This window comes from Semicossyphus pulcher, unplaced genomic scaffold, assembly GCF_022749685.1.
Source record: "Semicossyphus pulcher isolate SPU_LCO1_2020_fin unplaced genomic scaffold, fSemPul1.0.p SCAF_2, whole genome shotgun sequence".
In the NCBI taxonomy this organism is placed as follows: domain Eukaryota; kingdom Metazoa; phylum Chordata; class Actinopteri; order Labriformes; family Labridae; genus Semicossyphus; species Semicossyphus pulcher.
Window position 1 is genome coordinate 36,155,457 of NW_027211693.1, and position 14,091 is coordinate 36,169,547.

The 14,091-nt window shown below is 46.1% G+C and overlaps 1 protein-coding gene across 3 annotated transcripts in view; it reads right to left on the reverse strand.

Moving 5' to 3' along the window:
- Positions 1–14,091, reverse strand: part of fbxo38 (F-box protein 38) — a 57,184-nt gene that overhangs the window by 33,010 nt on the left and 10,083 nt on the right. For all 3 annotated transcript variants that reach the window (XM_069670437.1, XM_069670436.1, XM_069670438.1), the window contains exons 2-7: positions 13,865–14,071; positions 11,889–12,022; positions 11,403–11,566; positions 7,040–7,205; positions 6,575–6,850; positions 384–477 (exon numbers count right to left, since the gene is read on the reverse strand). In XM_069670437.1, the coding sequence (XP_069526538.1) occupies positions 384–477; positions 6,575–6,850; positions 7,040–7,205; positions 11,403–11,566; positions 11,889–12,022; positions 13,865–13,998 (968 nt within the window). In that variant the 5' untranslated portion in view covers positions 13,999–14,071. The remainder of the gene's footprint in view (positions 1–383; positions 478–6,574; positions 6,851–7,039; positions 7,206–11,402; positions 11,567–11,888; positions 12,023–13,864; positions 14,072–14,091) is intronic.

Below are 14,091 nucleotides of genomic sequence, written 5' to 3' on the forward strand. Positions count from 1 at the left end.
GATCAACACAGAGAGGGAACATGTTAATGGATCATTTCAGTCGAAAATTTTGTGATGAAGGTAAAGATATGTCAACTTTCTATGACCTCAATGTTAAACAAACTCCACAATATATATCTTTAAACATCTGGACCGAATAAGAGTCATGTGATCATTTGCATGACATTTAATGTCTGCAGATATTTATTTAACTGACAAATCACACTGCCTGTGAGGGACTTTTCATTACCTGTTAGTATAATTGAACTTCTTACACCTGATGTTGTTCCTCTGAACAGTGATTACTCAGTGTCTCCAACATTAGCTGCCCAGAAATAAAACTCTGAGTATTCTGCATTAAAGATTAACAATGATTATTGCATCAGTCTTGACTGAAGGAGAACCTGCGAGCAGCTGTGATGATCAAGTATCCCAGGTCCACCTCCAGAGCGTTCTTACAAGCTCCAAACACAATGGTGTGCAGGTTCCTGAATCCTCCTAGAGACATACACACACCAAGCATTTAATACACAACACACACGTACACATACGTACACATGAGAGCAATACATGAAAACACTTCCAAACACCCCTGCAGTATAAACTCATAATTCACACACACCAACAGAACCTGAGCTGTTGAGCCGTGAACACAGTGCGTTAACGTAGAGTGTGTTACTCTGCAGTGTGCTATCGTAGAGTGTGTTACTCTGCAGCGTGCTATCGTAGAGTGTGTTACTCTGCAGTGTTATCGTAGGATGTGATACTCTGCAATGTGTTAGCGGGCAGTGTGTTAATGTGCACTGTGTTGATGTGCAGTGTGTTAACATGTACTGTGTTGTGCAGTGTGTTGACATGCAGTGTTAATATGCACTGTGTTAATGTGCAATGTGTTACTGTGCAGTGTGTTGACGTGCTGTTTGTTACTGTGCAGTGTGTTGACATGCAGTGTGTTGACGTGCGGTTTGTTACTGTACAGTGTGTTGACGTGCAATGTGTTGACATGCAGTGTGTTGACGTGCAGTTTGTTACTGTGCAGTGTGTTGACATGCAGTGTGTTGACTTGCAGTGTGTTGACATGCAGTCTCAGCATTGATCTGATTAAGAGACTTGTAACTGATACACATTAAATTAAATAAACAAGTCAGATGAACTTTTGACAATGTTTACGGCAGAACTGAACAACTGAGGACAACTGAGGTCACTTCCCATTTTAGAACTCCTCTCCGTTATTAGTCTATAGGGGAATCTACACTGACACTGTATCCAGGGTCCAAAATTAGCACCCGCCACTCGCCAAATGCGGGTAAAATCTAATTTGGCGACTAAAATAAATGAGGTCAGGCGCCAGGGGCTGGTGCTCCCATCACTACAAAACATACTTTAAGTTGTTGACGAAGTTCTGTCTTGCAACGACTCCACACGTCGCTGGCGCATGTCCGTGAATAATTGTAACGCAATCCCTTAATTGACCCTCCCTGACCACCATCGGTGCCCTCACGCTTCTGTCATTGAGCTTGCGTAGCAGGGCTCTCGTGCGTCAACAATCTTTAAAGTACGAGTTTACATTTTAACTAGTCCCACCAATGCTGCATGTATCAGGTTACTAACAGAGCAGCTGTTAGAAACGTGAACTAGTCGTTGGCGGACCTTGGGCTTCCTCTGCTTACTGCTATTCCTCCTTTGGACAGTCACACAGCCACTCCGGCAACCCGGTGTTGTGCCGCTGCTCTAAGGGGGCTGCTAAACGGGCAACTGACGCTACATTAGCTGCTCGCACCGGCTAATGGGGACTTGCTAGCTAGAGCAGCTAATTATTGAGTTTCCATTGGGTGGAGAGACGCATTTCCACTTCACTTAGCCTTGCCATCACTGTATTAACCTGTACCACTGTCACTACGGGAGGCAGAGGAGAAGCTAAACACCTGAGACACCTAGCAGCTGACAGCAGAGGCTTTCGCTAAAAGCTGAGCTACAGTATGATCACTAACGGAACTGTGGAGCTTGTAAATGACTGTCGGATAAGAGACCAATGAGTGCTTGATCAGAGCTACTGTCATTGTGTCAGTGGATTAATGAGTTGCACTAATGAAATCCATCCCCTCCATGAATCGCTACCTTAACGTGGTGGAGGGGTTTGCGTGTCCCTGTGGGACACCCTGGGAGCTGTGTTGTCCGGGGCACTAGCCCCTGGTAGGGTCTCCCAAGGCAAATTGGTCCCAGGTGAGGGACCAGACTAAGAGCGGTTCAAAAACCCCTATGAAGAGGCAACAACGAAAAACAGCTACCTCGCCTGGATCAGGGAGACCGGGGCTACCTCCTGGAGCCAGACCTGGGGGGGATGCTCGTTGGCAAGCGTCTGGTGGCCGGGCTTTTGTCCATGGGGCCCGGCCGGGCTCAGCACGAACGAGCAACGTGGAGCCGTCGCCTTGTGGGCCCACCACCCGCAAGGATAGGCATAGGGGTCGGGTGCAATGCCAACTGGGCAGCAGGCAAAGGCGGGGGCCTTGGTGTGCTGATCCCCGGCAGCATAGACTGGTTGTTGGCACATGGAATGTCACCTCTCTGGTGGGGAAGGAGCCAGAGCTGGTGCGGGAGGTTGAGCGTTACCATCTAGAGATAGTTGGGCTCACCTCCACGCACAGCTCTGGAACCAATATCCTGGAGAGGGGCTGGATTCTCGCCTTTTCCGGAGTTGCCCAGGGTGAGAGGCGTCGGGCGGGTGTGGGGATACTCACAAGCCCTCGGCTGAGCACTGCTGTGTTGGAGTTTTCCACGGTGAACGAGAGGGTCGCCTCTCTGCGACTGCAAGTTGCGGAGAGGAAGGCTCTGACTGTTGTTTGTGCCTATGCACCGAACAGCAGTTCGGAGTACGCGGCCTTCTTGGAGTCACTGGGTGGGGTCCTGGAAGGGATCCCATCTGGGGACTCCATAGTTCTACTGGGGGACTTTAACGCTCATGTGGGCAATGATGGAGAAACCTGGAGGGGGGTAGTTGGGAGGAACGGCCTGCCTGATATGAACTTGAGTGTTTTGTTATTGGACTTCTGTGCTCGTCATGGATTGGCCATAACAAACACCATGTTTGAACATAGGGTTGCTCATAAGTGTACCTGGTACCACAGGACACTCGGGTGAAGAGAGGAGCAGAGCTGTCAACTGATCACCACCTGGTGGTGAGTTGGATCAGATGGGGGGGGAGGCTGCGAGACAGACCTGGTAAACCTAAACGTGTAGTGAGGGTGAACTGGGAACGTCTGGCGGAGGCCCCTGTCCGCGCGGTCTTCAACTCCCACCTCCGGAAGAATTTCTCTTGCATCCTTGGGAAGGTTGGGGACATGGAATCCGAATGGGCCGCGCTCAAAGCCTCCATTGTGGAAGCAGCTACTAGGAGTTGTGGCCAGAAGGCTGTCGGTGCCTGTCGTGGTGGCAACCTAAGAACCCGTTGGTGGACACCGACGGTGAGGGAAGCCGTCAGGCTGAAGAAGGAGGCCTTTCAGACTTGGTTAGCCCAGGGGTCTCCAGAGGCAGCAGACAGGTACCGAGTGGCCAGAAGGGCTGCAGCTTCTGTGGTTGAGGAAGCAAAAACCCAGGTGTGGGAGGAGTTCAGGGATGCTATGGAGAAGGACTTTCGGTTAGCCTTAAAGAAGTTCTGGCAAACCGTAAGACGACTCAGGAAGGGGAAGCAGGGATTGGCTCAAGCTGTTTTTAGCAGGGGTGGAGAACTGCTGACCCGGACTGAGGATATTGTCGAACGGTGGAAGGAACACTTTGAGGAACTCCTGAACCCAGCCAAAACGTTCTCTGATGAGGAGGCAGAGTCTGAAGCTCCAGGGGAAGCCTTATCTATATCCGTGGCAGAGGTCGCTGAGGTAGTCAAGAAGCTCAGCCTCAGTGGCAAGGCGCCAGGTGTAGATGAGATCCGCTCTGAGATGCTAAAGGCTCTGGACACTGTTGGGCTGTCGTGGCTGGCACGTCTCTTCAATGTCGCATGGAGGTCTGGGACAGTACCTTTGGAATGGCAGACCGGGGTGGTGGTTCCCATTTTTAAAAAGGGGGACCGGAGGGTGTGTCCCAACTATCGGGGTATAACACAACTCGGGGCGACTGTGGCTCAGTGGTAGAGTCAGTCGTCTTTCAATCAGAAGGTCGGAGGTTCAATCCCCAGCTCCCTCAGGCTACATGTCGAAGTGACCAAGACACTGAACCCCAAATTGCTCCCGGTGGCATAGCCAACGGGTATGAATGTGATATCTGATTGACAGTTGGGCACTTTACGTAGCAGCCTCTGCCATCAGTGTATGAATGTGTGTGTGAATGGGTGAATGTGATATGTAGTGTAAAAGCAGCTTTGAGTGGTCGCAAAGACTAGAAAAGCGCTATATAAGTATTTATATCTACTCAGCCACCCAGGTAAAGTTTATTCAAGGGTGCTGGAAAGGAGGCTCCGGCCGATTGTCAAACCTCGGATACAGGAGGAACAATGCAGATTCCAACCTGGCCGTGGAACAGTGGACCAGCTCTTTACTGCTTAGGGGGGCATGGGAGTTTGCTCATCCAGTCAACATGTGCTTTGTGGACTTGGAGAAGGCTTATGATCGTGTCCCCCGGGTGGTCCTGTGGGGGGTACTGCGGGAGTATGGGGTACCGGGGCTGTTGATACGAGCCATCCGGTCGCTGTATAACCAAAGTGAGAGCTGTGTCCGCATCCTCGGCACAAAGTCAAACACGTTCCCAGTGCGTGTTGGCCTCCGCCAGGGCTGTCCCTTGTCACCGATGCTGTTTGTGATTTTCATGGACAGGATCTCAAGGCGCAGCCAGGGGGAGGAGGGTTTCCAGTTTGGGGATCTCAGGATTTAATCTCTGCTTTTTGCAGTTGATGTTGTTGGGATGAGAGTCAGCACCTCCAAGTCTGAGGCCATGGTTCTCTGCCAGAAACCGGTGGATTGCCCCCTCCGGGTGGGGAGTGAGTCTTTGCCTCAAGCGAAGGAGTTCAAGTATCTCAGGGTCTTGTTCACGAGTGAGGGTAAAATGGATCGTGAGATTGACAGGCGGATCGGTGCAGCATCAGCAGTAATGCAGGCGTTGTCCCCGTTGAATCCCCCAAGAGGAACTGGAAAATGTTGCAGGGGAAAGGGACGCTTGGGTTACCTTGCTGAGTAGGCTGCCACCGCGACCCGGCCCCGGATAAGCGGAAGATAATGGATGGATGGATGGATGGACTAATGAAAAGTTTATTTTGTTGCAGTGATAAAATAAGTACTCAAGAAAAAGAGTAAAATCAGAGTATATTAATACTCCATTACAAGCAAAAGCCCTGCAATAAAAACCTAAGAAAGAGTTAAAATGACTATAATCAAAATATTCTTACAGTAACATAACTTAGGATAACCTACTCATTGTGCAGGATGGCCTATTTCAGAAAATATATATTTAATATCAGTGGATTATTATTAAATGTGGAGCTGATGACTATATTTTTCTTTAAATTAAGTGGAATAAAAGTAAGATAAATACACAAGCAAAGTACATTGCCACTGCTACTATACGTTCAGTACTAAAGTAAATGTTTCTTTTTAGCACTGTTTATGATTGACATTATATCTAATAACGTTTTTATGGCCGGGTAAAAAAATTCTGGCTGGTAAATTTTTCTGGCTTACCCGCCAATGGCAGTTAGACCAAAAAGTTAATTTTGGACCCTGACTGTATCGACACTGGATGCGACTAAAGCAAAGATGAGTATCAAAGTAAGCCAATGGTAGTTGCGATTCCTGGGGTGGCAGTGACGCCAAAAAGTGTGCAGTCTGCCGGAAACAGTAGAAGACAACAACTTTACAATCGATTTGTAGACTTATTTTTTAATTGTGCTTTAATTCTGTATGTATGTAGGATGTAGAAGTTTAAGGATGTAAAAATGAGAATGAATTAATAGGACTGGTACCCAGATGTTGAGGAAATGTACATATTCATCACTCTTTCAAATTAATCTTGCCTGCTCATCGAGCCGATCAATAACTTCAATAGGAAACTAAAAACAAAATGAAGTTGGCCAAAATGAAGAGATCACATTGTTTAACATGAATTCCATGGTTGTGGGCATGTATTTACATAGCAGTCAATGACTTTTTTGCTTCACTGACACGCAGCAGCAGGGAAAAATAGACTTGACACATAAAATGCAGAAAATTACTCGCGTATTACGCCCGCCTCCCGCGCAGCATACGTGGCTGGTGGAGATTGCAGCATTTAATAACATTGAAGCGGTTCTGTCCCGGCACACACATGTAAAAAATATGCTTCAAATACGTTGCCTGTGTAGATTCCCCTTAAGTCTCCATGTTGTCATGTTTCCTGTGTCTGAAGAAAACTCCTTGTTAATATAGTAATAACCTTTACTCAGTGAGGAGGTCAAATCTGAACCAATTAACAGAGTTAGAGGAAATTTCTATAATTGACCTTGTCCTAAACCACAAGTTCAAATGAATGAATAAAATTGATTTATTGGCAGCTCTAATAAGAGAATCTCAATGGCCTGAAAGCCAGTCACTGAATGATTAACTCCTTCGGAATAATCCAAACACCAGCAGCTCACCTGACCTCCAGCTGTCCTCCACTACATGCTGGATTAGACCCCCCAAGAACGGGACTCTAACCAGCTCCAGTTGCTCCAGGTTCCGCGCTGAAGCCAGACCAGTAACCAGTGGGACATACTTCAGAGAGTTAGTGGGCCCGGCACAGTTCCTCATCACAAATGTCCTCAGACTTACACACAGGAAATCCTTAAACGGCTGAGGTTTGGTCAGACGCACCCACTTCAGGTACAGGTGTCGCAGCATGGACACACACGGGATCTCTGGGACGTTCACACCTACAACATACATGTGAACACATGCATGCACGCACACATGCATCATACATTATTCATCATACATAGATAATTTACTGACTGTAGTTTACTGACTGTAGTTTGTTGTATCTGAGCTGACTGTGGAGCAGCAGTCAGTCTTTAACATTTCTTCAATGTTACATTGTAAACATCAGGTGTTAGGTCTCTTACCCACGAGATGCAGCGTCTGGATCTTTGCTGTTATAGGGATGGTCAGTTTGTTCTCAGCAGGAATCGGAAACGCTCCGTTTCGGTTCCTGAACTTTCCCAGGATGTGAACCTGAGGCATGTAGTTCCAAATGGCCTCCACCAGCTCCAGGTGGGAAGTCTCCACACCCTGAAACCAGGTCCAGAAAAATACCTTCATACAAGGTCCAAAAACTAACTTTCCATCCTCAGTGAAGTTTGCTTTGCTGTAAAAAGCTGAACAGGTTAAAGGCTATAAACAAAAATAGAGCATATAATCTTAACCTTTGACAGTTTTTAAGAGTAGATCTCTCTCATGTTCAGGGTGATCATAGTTCTGTTGTTTACAGGCTTCTCTCTAAAGTCTCTGACTGGACAGAAGACCTAAGTGAATAGGAGCCACAGTGATGAAACCTTGTCTGAATAATCAGACGTCCGCAGGGCTGTGACACTCGGTAGCTACACACTGATTATTTACACAGAGCATAATTTCACTCATCAACCATCACCCAGTAAATCTTGCTGAGGGTCAGATAAACCCTTCAGGCTCTCAGCTCCATGTGATGTAGGATGTGATATTAAAGTGATGTAGGATATGAAATGTGAGGTAGGATATATGGGTAATGTATGGGGTGATTTTTCATCGTAATACGGTGTGACGTTGTTGATGGTCATATTTATACATCAGTGAAACCAAGGAAAGCTTTATCTTCACTCTCCTGGAAAATTATTGATTTACTGCAGTGGGTCGAATTTCTGGTGTAGATGGTGTAGATGGAAACCCTTTGAATTCCTCGTCATCACTTTCCTCTGCAAACAATTCCAAGAGGTATTGACGTTGCTGTTCCTTCAATTCCTCTGCTGTGGGGTAGCGGGGTTAATCTGGAGATGTGGACAATTTTGTGGTCTTCTTCCATGACTTCCAGCACCACTTTTTGTTGAATGATGATTCTGTATGGTGCTTCAGCAAAGGATTTCTCTGCCTTTGACAGCGGTTGAGCACCCAGCCACACTCAAGCTTTTTGACTGAACTCATTCACTGTTCTTATCATAATTTCATTTTTGTCTGGTCCTTGGCTTTGTGTAAACTTTGTCAGATTAAAGCCTGCATTTCACCAAGCTAAGCAATTTTAGCTTATGGCAGCATGTCTGGTGGAGGCAGTCTCGTCAGCAAAAGAGCTTCCAGGGGAACACGCAGGGATCTTGATAAGTCAGCTGAAGACAGTCCAGTGGACTCTTGGATAGCAAAATTAAGGGCAAACCGGAATTCAGCTAAGTGTTTATCCCACATTTTCTAGAATTGCCCTTTCACACATGTCCCTCACAGCGTGATATTTTCCCTGTCGGACGAGGAGGGGCCAGGGGGATGGTGGCAAGTATATTTGGTGACTAAATCTACCATGTTTCTTTTTTTTCCCCGATTGTCATCCACGATTGATTAAGTTACTGGTCACCCGCCCCTCGTGTTCTGTCTCTTACATACCTGGAGCAGTGTCTCCCATATGCTCCTCAGAAAAAAAAACACGCTGGTCTCTCCTGTAAATGCTTTGATTGAGATGCAACATCTTCTGTTAAATGTTGACCATCTTATTCTGTTTTAAAGATTTTAAGTGCAGCTGTGTAGTGTCGGACACATTCATCGACACGTAACGTCTTTAACAACGAGCCTCCTTCGCACGGCTCGCCTGCTGAAAACGATATTGTGGGTGAAAAAATACAAAACGACTGTCAAACGTGCAGCTCATGATGAATGTAAACATATACAGACTGTTAGATACAGAAAGAGCTGCTGTGTGCAGTTACCGCAGGTGAAGTTGTGTGTGGAGAAATAACTGAAGAGAAGCAAGGTGAACAGATTAAAGTAGTTTTGTGAACAAACACGAACATAGCACAGTCATAATGGAATTATGATGTAGCTTTCTTTAAATAGGGTGACGAATTGTTCACTGCAATACTTTAACCTTCTTCCATGGTCAATCAACGACAGTGTGTTGAAGCTTTCCTGCCAGTTTCCTGCTTTTTGGTTTGTAGACCTGACACATTTAAGAATTTCTGACATGTTTTCTGACCTCAAGACTCATTCTTGGCCAGTACGCCAATGACCGCATTAATTTGTACGTTTTGTATCTACCAGGATGACCGGCTATCGGATCTTCATGGAAGCAGTGAAGGAGTTGATGATAGCGAAAGAATGTTCAGCTGGTAGATGGTTGTAGGGGACACTTTTATACCATATCCTCAAGGATAAGGAATTTGATGGGTGTATTCACAACAACCTCTCCCTTCTCTAAGATATACTCGTACAGATCCTGAATATGAGGATCTCCCTGCTTTGCTTTCCATGTGACCTCTGCTCTGATAGGAAGATCTTTTACTGCAGTTGGTTTTTGGCTAGTTAGCATACTTGCAGAGATTGGTTGGCAGAGTCTGGTTGTCTTACCTAGGGCTGGTGACAGGGTATCAGGAACAGTATTATATTTGCCTTTCCTGTATTCCACAGCAAATGTGAACTCCTGCAGCCACAGGGCCCACCACATATTTCGGGTGTTGGGTTTTGAAAATGCTGATGCTGATGTGATGTACAATGTGACTTATGATGTAGGATGATATGATGTGATAACGAGAGGGAGGAAATGGAACCCAAGACAAGTAGTACAGGAAGCAAAGGCAGCTCTTAGGCATACAGAGCTTGTAGGCAACGTGCAGCAAGGCCGGGGAGGCTTCAGGCGTAGCTCGAGTAAACCAGTGTGGAACAAAGCAAGTCTCAGAGAAAGGAGGAAGCTGGTTACAGTGTACAGTGGTTGAACTGGGAAAGTGTAGAGAAGAAGAAGAAGCTTAGCTTGAGGGACCTGTAGTGTATGGAGGATAGTTGGATCAAATTCTTGATAGGGGCTACTTATAATGTGCTGCCATCACCCCAGAAAATAAAATGTGCCCATTGTGTTCAGAGACAGCCACCTTGAGGCATATTCTGTCAGGTTGTAAGATTACTCTGCCGCAAGGTCGGTACACATGGCGACACAACCAGGTTTTGAAAAGTTTAGCGGCAGGGATTGAAAGTAGAAGACGACAGGTGAATTCAGGATGCAATCAGGAAAAGAGTGCAGCCATTCAATTTAGATGGGGGGTTAGAGTTTGTCCGGTACATGTGGGATGTAGAGGGTTCATAGCATGATCAACCATTACTGGGAGAACTGGGAGAGCATGGACAGAGTCTGCAAAAGGCAGTAAAGGAGACGTCAGACGAAGCAGTTAAAAACAAAAACAAAACAAATGTAACAGTAATCCTTTCTCCAATGCAGTTCCTTTTTCATATATGACGTTGGCCCCAGGAACAGTTGGATTAGAGGAGGGGGGCTCTGGGACATTTATCATTATGTAATTTATTTAATTTATCATTTATTCAAGTAGATTCAATATAAACAAAAAGTCAAATAATATTGCAGCATTCCAGAAAGTCAGTAGTAAAATCATCAGGTCAGTGTTACAGCAACTCTGGCTTAAAGGAAACAACGGGCTTAGCCTGACAGTTAGCCTGCCCTGGACCAGGTTAGTTTCCCAGCATAAGCTGTCATAGTAACTAAGCTTGAACTATGTTGAAACTGCTTTATGGAACCAAACCAACTGAAATCTCAGTCGGACTAAAAGAAGTAAGCCTGGCTTATTTGGTAAGCTCGCTTTGTGGAACAGGCCTCGGAGCTAACTATTGAGCCTCACCGAGGTGTCGTGGGCCTAACTTGACGAAACACCTGTGAAGGGAGGAGCCCACTTGATAACCCTGTTAATTGCACTGTCTCTCGCTGCCCATCTCACTAAAAGTTTGAGTTGTGGGGGGGCGTTAAAAGCCATGTGGTAGGGTAGGTAGTATCAGCATTGTCAATACCTGGAGCTCGCATGGCGGAGCCTGGGTCTGTTAAAGTTGGAAATGCTGCTTGGGTTGCGGTGGTTGGTTAGGTTAATTATAAGTATTGGGATCAGGGAACAAGGGGTGGGTTTTTTTCACTGAGCGCTTATCCTTATGATTAGGACACAAGTATCTCTTGTTTAATTCAAAGGTTGTGATGAAGGATGTGATGAAGGTTGTGATGAAGGATGTGATGAAGGTTGTGATGAAGGTTGTGATGACAGATGTGATCAAGGATGTGATGAAGGATGTGATGAAGGATGTGATGAAGGATGTGATGAAGGTTGTGGTGAAGGATGTGATAAAGGTTGTGATGAAGGATGTTATGAAGGTTGTGATGAAAGATGTGATGAAGGATGTGATGAAAGATGTGATGAAGGATGTGATGAAAGATGTGATGAAGGATGTGCGTCTCCCTGCAGCAGATTTCACTTTCACACTGACCAGCAGGTTGGGACAGGCCTGCAGAGCCTCCAGGACTCCTGGAATGCTGAAGGCCTCGTACCCTCGCACTCGTCTCCTCTCTAGGTACCGAGGGTGTAGGCCGTACAGCTGCTCCACATCCGGCATCTTCTTCAGGAGGAGCAGGAAGCTGCTGTCTGTGAAACCTGAACCAGAAACACAACATGTAAACAAAATCATATCACCTGTTCAGGTCTCTGCAGCACAATCTAACACCACAGAGAACTGCTCTGTGTTAAAAGCCTTTAAATAACTAATGCTGTTCGATCCTGTTAACAAACCTGTTTCCTTTTAAAGTGTTAAGGACCTCTGTGCTCAACAGTCAGATTTATAACTGATATAAACAGCAGGAGTACACTCAATACACTCACCAGTAAATCTATCATCAGATTAACACAACACTGTCACATCTTTGAACTACTGAAACCCCTCCTCACCCTGAACTTCATTAGAGCATCATGTGTTCACCTGAAGGCATGTACTCCCACCAGCGACCTGCACACAGATCCACCACCTTCACCACCCTCAGGTACAGAGTCACCGCCTCCCTCAGCTTCCTGGACAGACACTCCATACACATGATGTCCTTCATGGGGAGATACCTTCAAAATAAAACAATGTGTAAACTTTCACAGCTGTTTTCTGTCTCCATCAGCCATAACATTATGACCACTGACAGGTAAAGTGAATAACATTGATTATCTCGTTACAATGGCCCCTGTCAGAGGGTGGAATATGTTAGGCATAGTTGATGTGTTGGAAGAAGGAAAAATGGGAAAGTGTAAGGATGTGAGCAACTTTGACAAGGAACAAATTTTGATGGCTAGACAATAGGGTCTTCTGGGGTGTTCCCAGTCTGCAGTGGTCAGTACCTACCAAAAGTTGTCCAAGGAAGGAAAACTGGAGAGCTACTACAGCTCAAACTACTGAAAAAGTTAATGCTGGTTCTAATGGAGAGTTTGTTGTGTATGGGGCTACGTAGCTGCAGACCGGTCAGGGTGCCCATGCTAACCCCTGTCCACCACTGAAAGCGCCTACAATGGACACATGAACATCAGAACTGGATCCCGGAGCATTCAAAGAAGGTGGCCTGGTCCGATGAATGACATTTTCTTTTACATCATGTGGATGGCCAGTAGCGTGTGCGTCTCTCTCTTGCACACCAGGATGAACTTTGAGAAGAAGGCGAGCCGGCGGAGGCAGTGAGATGCTTTGGCCGATGTTCTGCTGGGAAACCTTGGGTCCTGCTGTTCATGTGGATGTTACTTTGATACGTACCACCTACCTAAACATTGTTGCAGACCAAGTACCGCCCCTTCATGGAAACGGTATTCCCTAATGGCAGTGGCCTCTTTCAGCAGGATAATGCGCCCTGCCCCACAGCAGACATGGTTCAGGAATGGTTTGAGGAACACGACAACAAGTTTAAGGTGTTCAAATTCCTCAGATCTCAATCCAATAGAGCGTCTACGGGATGTGCTGGACAAACAAGTCCGATCCATGTAGGCCCCAACTCGCAACTTACAGGACTTAAAGGATCTGCTGCTCACGTCTTGGTACCAGATGCCTCAGCACACCTTCAGAGGTCTAGTGGAGTCCAGGCCTTGACGGGTCAGGGCTGTTTTGGCTGCAAAAAGGAAGCTACGCAATATTAGGCAGGTGGTCATAATGTTATGGCTGATGGGTGTATAATTACACACAAACATGCAGGACTCAACTGTTACAATTACGATTACCTCAGCCTTTATCATTACTCTGCTTCTCTCGCTAATTTATTTATTTATTTATTTATTTAGCCAATCTTCACCCTAGTCTACCACTATTATTGGCATTGTAACCATAAGTATGTGTCTGTTGTTGTTCATGTAACAAGGACATATGTTGTTGTGGTAACAAGAACATATGTTGTTGTTGCTCTCTTTGCCTGTCTCTATCCTGCATCTCCTTCTATCCCATTTTCGGCCCATCCAGTCGAGGCAGATGGCTGTTCAACATGAGTCTGGTTCTGCTCGAGATTTCTGCCTGTTAAAAGGAAGTTTTTCCTTGCCAATGTGCCGAATTGCTAAGTGCTACTCATGGTGATTCATGTTGGGCCTCTCTTTAAATAACTTAACAAAGAGTTGGTCTAGACCTGCTCTTTCTGTAAAGTGTCTCGAGATAACCCTGGTTATGATTTGGCGCTATACAAATAAAATTTGATTGATTGATTGATTGACTCTTCTTGTGTTTGTCAGATGTGGTGTCTATGGTGTTGGTGATGCAGTAACTAATGTTCATGAGCAGAGACATTTGAAGGTTGGAGTTGATATAAATGTGATGAAGCTTCGACTGTTCAGCTTCAACATAATAAAATAAACGTTTGTGTGTTTAATCACCAGCAGGTTTCTGCTCTGTCCCATGTGAGACACATGACACACACAGAAACACACACACACATAGTGTACCTGAAGATGTGACAGAGCACTTCATGCGACAGCTCGTTGATATAGTCCTTGAGCTCAATGGGTCTCAGCATCACTTCCCCTCCACCGCTGGCCCCGACAGGCTGGACTTTAGATGCCTTCCTCCTGGGACCCATTACTGCAGACACACACACACACTTCCTCCTCCTGCAGCTGGTAGGCGCTGTCAGCTGAACATGGACCTCAGCTCTACACACGCACACACGCGC